Consider the following 6,000-nt stretch of genomic DNA (forward strand, 5'->3'; position numbering starts at 1 on the left):
ATAGTGGCAGGAGTTAAGACAGTCTGCAGATTTTGTGCAGGGCTCATGAAAAGTAAACAGTTCAGAGCAAAGAGATAACGTAACAAGCATTCTGTGATTGGTATGCTCTTAAATTACCTTCAAGCATCACCGCCTGTTATAGATTAACAGTGTTTTTTTTTCAGCACAGCAGGGTGGATAAAAATCAGAAGGAGTGAGGGAAAGAGATAAGAAGGACAAATAGGGGAAAAAGAGATGGGAATCTACAGTAAAACCCATAAACAAACCTTTGACGCAGAAAATATGAAAGAATGATTAAACAGCATAAGAATACAAGCGTTGCTTGTTGTTTCTTGTCTTCAAATATGACCTTTAGGGTTACATATGATCTCTATAATGTTATTAATTTTACATTCATGACATCAATTATTTCTAATTATCCCATCATTATTGCACACCATCAATATGATACAGATACTCTAGTCACACAATAATTTGGGGAATATATTAGTTTAATGTACAGTCAATTAACCTTACAAGCTAATTGCACCCAAAGGAAAAGATTTTTTTCATTTAAATTACTGCTTGCAACACCTGGGTTTCATTTAATTCTGGTAATCACTTTCAGTATGTATGACCCTCATAGTAAGACAGTATTATATCACAATAATTCCTCATCACGGCTTTTCTTAGCTATTGCTATTTAAGGCATAGCTTTCAGCACATCCCATGAAAGGTAAACGTCTGTGTCACACTGAGGGGTTTGATGGCTAGATCAGCATGAGACAGCAAAATAGGCTTTAAAAGTAGAACAATCCCTCTCAAGTCAAAATAGCCTTTCTGTTACAGTAAAATAATTGGGTAGCCTACCGGCATAAATATTTTCACTCTAGACAAATTGTTCCCTGTCACAAAAAAAAACCCAGTAGAGATGAATGCATTAAAAACTAGATCAATGAGATAGATATGAGTAGAATAATATGATTAAAACAAGGACAGTTTGGGCATCGCTGCTTTAAAAGGAATATAAACATTCCTTGGTACAACAGTCAGGTTGCTACAATAATTGACTATAAAGGAACAGTTTGAATAGCTGAAAAAAATAAATACAAATTACAATAGACCTGGAATAGCCTTATAAAGTCAATAAATTATCTATAAGGATAAGAGAACAATGGAATCTAAGACCTTGCACTTTCCTAGAGACATAGACGGACAGGGGCGGAGCTAGATGGGGGCCAGAGGTGGCATTGGCCAACCTTAGCCAATCATTGGCCACCCCTACCATTTTTTTATGCTCTACATTTTTTCATATATTAAAAATTCATATACAAATCAAAATACTAACATTAAGGTTGATATATACACAATTCATGCTCACCTCTGAACTAATTCTTGTGTTAAATGGGGTAAAGAAAAAATTCTCTACAAGTCATTCAGAAGTCTTCAGTGAAATCATAGATAAATAACTACTTTATTAATAACTTTAAAAAATCAATTTAATTTAGATATTAGTACATGTAAATATAAATTTTATGCAGAACAATTTTTGATAAAAGTAGGTAAGTAATGAAAGTGGGAAAGATGTTCGCCCCAGATATTTTGTTCTATACCTTCTACTACCTTTTATTTAGACAGCATGGATGTTTAAATATATGCGTCTATTTGTTAGCAAAGGCTGTAGGAAAGTATTGATTGTCTTTATTTAGAAAACATGTATGTTGTGCTCGTTCTTGTTGGAACAGTGTAGATTGAGCCTGAGGTTCTGGCGCCCATCCTGTTTCGGCCACTCGTCAGTGTACATTGGTTTTTGACTTGCCACCCCTTTAAAATTTTCTGGCTACGCCACTGTAGATGGAACCAAAGTTTGCATGTTAAATATTAAATGTTAAACGAACAGTGGCAAGATCACCTGGGTGTGGTAGAAGAGGAAGCTATTAAGGCTGCTACGTACCAGATTTGTGAGAGAGCAGGTGGTCAAAGCCTCTTAACTTACTGCAATAGACCTGCAGTGGTTTCCACAGTACGATAAATGCTCATAGTGCAGGGCTACATGTCTTGACCTCAAGGCTAACACCACTACTAACATAAAAGTGCAAGAAAAGGCAGGTACCCACCATTTAAAATCAAAAAATTGTTTCAGGAACAAAAAGTTAGTGAGTGGTGACCTAGTGGTTAGAGCATTGTGCTTGGGTCTTCGAGGTTCTGAGTTCAAGTCCCACAAACTGCTGCTCTTTACCCCACACTGCTCCCGGGGCGCCACACAGTGGCAGCCCACTGCTCCCCAAGGGGATGGGTTAAATGCAGAGAGTAAATTTCGTTGCTCTGTACTTGTGACAGTGTAATGACAATAAAAAGTTGAGAAAAAATTATGATGTGAATCTAGAAAGGAGTGTTTTTCCCAACATAATAGTGGTACAACTAGCATGGCAGGGGCTTGGTGATATTCTGATGCTGGTTTTCTTTCCGCTGCACCAGAAACCTTAAGATCTGATTTTGAACAAGTGCAAAGCTGTTATTCTATACACAGAGCAGATCTTTAAAGAAGATGCAAAGTGATGCATCTTTGTGTTTGCAATTCCACAGTCTGTGCAGTTTTTTTTGTTTTGCCCCTTTGTCTTCATCAATATGTAGATCATATGAAGGCAGGTTATGTACAAATTAATGCAGGGAGGAAAGCAATTTTTTATACATACCGGTATATACCGAAAGAACGAAAATGACTGAACTAAAATAATCTGGCATGTTTATAAAAAAAAAAAAAAAAAAAAAAAAAAAAAAAACAGAATCTCAAAAGAGCCTGTTATTCATCACAAAATGTTTTTTTTTTTTTTCTATGTTTTAAACAAACATAACTGTACATGAAGCACGGATATGTTTTGTTAAATTTTAAATTGCGTATATCATGTCAAAGTAATGTTGAGAGGTTTTAGTGGAGATACATCCACAGGTTTGAAGCTTTATCTGCTCTTATCTCAACCTAGACAAAAACAGCTTTCTCATTTATTATGGTATTTAAAAATGTTTATATTTAAAGCTACAGTGTGTAATAATTACAGGGATATACAGTCAGAAATGTAATATATTATACGTAACTATGTTATTTTATCATCATCTACGAGCTCAGCCTCTTAACCTTAATATTTGCGTTGCCTTAGAATTCGTTATTTATAATTACATAGGAGCGGGTCTCGCAGCCATGGAGGCAGACATCTTTGCGCTACGGCAGCGCAGAGGCAACAAACTAGTGATTGCGAGATCGACAAAACGTCACAACGATGTAGAAAAAATAACGGGTATATTTATTATCTTAAGTCTACATGAAATCTATACCCTACACAGACTAATGAAATACTATCTGTAAAATTATCTATGTAAACAAACCTCATCACTTGAGAAGGTAGGTGATGCGGACGTCGTGGAAGACATTTTGTCCCGTAACGCTCGCCGTACATTTGGGAGGGAGAAGCGGTGGGGGGGAGATGTTCATGTTGCTGCAGTCTGCAGTCTGACCGCTAGATGTCGCTAAAAGTTACACACTGTAGCTTTAACTTTAGATAATTTCCTCCTTTTACTATTTTACTAGTTTAGTTCATAGCACTTTAAAACTATTTTTGCTACGCTATAAATATCATTACATATTATTAAACTGGTATTAATAGTATTTTCAACTTTTTTATATTTCTCATTTTAACCACCATCTCCATAGCTTTAAACCATTCTATTACAGCCACTCTGAAACTGCCAGTAAAACAAGAAGTCTGCTCATGTTAATCGGCAGGGCAAATCTATTTGCACAACATTGGCTAATAATCTCTGCAGATCAGCCGCTATCCACCCACTTGATGCAAATACTAAAAAAATGCACATGCAATTTAGCTCCTCTTATTGGGAATATTCAAAGATTAGGTCCTCAGTGTTTAAAGGCCAAGATGGATACAATCAAGTATCAGGAAACCTGTGAAAATCATTTGACTCTCTATTAGGGTGATAATCAGAGGCATACCTAAAAAGACTTGTAGTTGCATGGGCATAACTTGAGTCTGTAATGAGATCTAAAATGTCTGACGGCAGCATGCATCTGAGATAATTAACCAACTAGAGTATTGCTGTAGGACATGAAGATTTGATGGGATTTCTCATGAACGCTTCCACAATCTGGTGTCTGGCAGCACATTTGGGGCAAGTCCTAACAGTAGAAGTGTGTTCACTGATGACTAAGGATGCTTGTCTTGAAAGGCTGGTATATTGCTTAAATTTCAGTAGTGATTAAAAATCGCACTTTGTGGTGAAATTTGAGAAACCATTTGTAACCACAGTAACTTTCAGCTAACAGCTATTGAGCTAAATGGCTAATACTTTATATATTCTACTAATCAATCTAATTAATAATTATGGGTGCAATTCTATATTACCTGGATGTAAAAGTTTTTGTCAGATTTTTTCAGGCTAAACAAAAAAAAAACATTTAATACCTATGTTGGTCCAACATGGCTGTTTTTTTTTGTTTTTAGTGAGATTGGCTGGTTCAAGCACAATGTTTTTATTAAGTGACACATTCAGTGGACTGGATCTCTTATGTTTTTCTTAATAGAAAAATGCATTGCAGAGGACTAAAAATTTTATGTCTTCCAATTTGTTCACATGGATCAGAATGTATTTTAGTAAGATAACCTCTCAAATTATATCTGGATAATGTCAGAGTAATTGACTAGATTTAAAAATGTCAGCTTTATGGGTTCAAATCTGAAAACATCAGTGGTTTGAAAACCTACAAGGATGGTTTCTATGGCAGCATTGCAGGTTAATTTGACAGCAGGTGGTGTAAGTTAGGGCAGCATTTGAAGCAGGGCTGTCTATGAGCATGCATGTTTACAGTTTTAGCAGAGGGCTGCTATGAAGGACAAAAGCAGGTCAGAACCAATCAAAGGGAAAATTAGAACAAAATAAACATGTTCCACCATCCTTCAGGGAACCAAAAAATATGTTCAGAAAACTTCCTGTTACGAGAGTTTTATAAAATATAGAATTATAAATGAACAATAGATTGGAGTCATTTGGTTAAAGGCTGGTAAGAAAAATAAAACTGTTACAAGAGGGAAGAAACCCCAGCAACCCTTTACTGTCTAGCTGAGAGCTTAATTTATCATGCAGAGGCTCAGCTGCAGTTCTTCCGTCTTTCTTATTTACACTAACATACACACACACGCACGCGCGCGCGTTCACACACACTCCCAATCTAAAACCCTCCCGTATCTGCTTCCATTATAATTTTTATGTATATAACAAAAAAAGGCAACCGTGTTACACCTTGAATCAGCTCTAGGACTCTTTTATATTATTTTTAACATTTTATATTAACTGTTATCTTTATGCTGGTGTAATAGAATAATTAAATAAGCAGATTGTAAAAGGATTTTTTTTTTCAGGGGTCGAATAAAAAAAAGCCTTTAACTTACATCATGAAAGATAGTGAGCCCCTGTCCGGAGCTGTGGAGCGGCTGCTGCTGCTGCTGAGCCTGAAGATGCTTCTGTTTGGCCGACTGCAGGCACATAGTGATCATCTCGGCGCAAGCCAACATCTTTTCAAACGCCACTTCTTTATGGTTATCACTTCTGAACTGTGAAACTCTCGCAGGCTGAAGCGAATTGGAGCAAATGCAAGGGAAACAGGCAGGAGAGAGGAGTCAGACAGAGAGGCAGGCGGGGACTAAAGGATGCTCAGCAACTTTGTGTTGCTGCTCAGCTGAGCTCCTCCTGCTGGAGCTGCAGTGATTGGCCCCTTTAGGTGCGCCTTCAATCTGGATTTGATGTGTTAACTTCAGCAGGAAAAGTAAACACCTTATTGCGGCTGTTTTGAAGGAATTCGGTTATTTCAATAAATTATAGATTCTCTTGTGAAATTAATCATTAACAGAACATTTTTCAAATGAAGTCACACTCTGTAACCAGGAAGTTATTTTAGGATTTCAACACAAAGGGCACATTTCTGACATAAAAAAAATAATAATAATTTTTGCT

At 36.5% G+C, this 6,000-nt stretch overlaps 1 protein-coding gene across 3 annotated transcripts in view; it reads right to left on the bottom strand.

Annotated features, from left to right (window-relative positions):
• The window catches only part of necab3 (N-terminal EF-hand calcium binding protein 3), a 59,364-nt gene extending 53,656 nt beyond the window's left edge, over positions 1-5,708 (bottom strand). The window contains exon 1 of one of the 3 annotated variants that reach the window (XM_038304107.1): positions 5,439-5,708. In XM_038304107.1, the coding sequence (XP_038160035.1) occupies positions 5,439-5,561 (123 nt within the window). In that variant the 5' untranslated portion in view covers positions 5,562-5,708. The remainder of the gene's footprint in view (positions 1-5,438) is intronic. The other 2 variants (XM_038303956.1, XM_038304035.1) reach the window with 2 other exon arrangements.
• Between the last annotated feature and the right edge of the window lie 292 nt (positions 5,709-6,000).

This window comes from Cyprinodon tularosa, unplaced genomic scaffold, assembly GCF_016077235.1.
Source record: "Cyprinodon tularosa strain WSP-4 unplaced genomic scaffold, ASM1607723v1 ctg10, whole genome shotgun sequence".
Classification (NCBI taxonomy): Eukaryota; Metazoa; Chordata; class Actinopteri; order Cyprinodontiformes; family Cyprinodontidae; genus Cyprinodon; species Cyprinodon tularosa.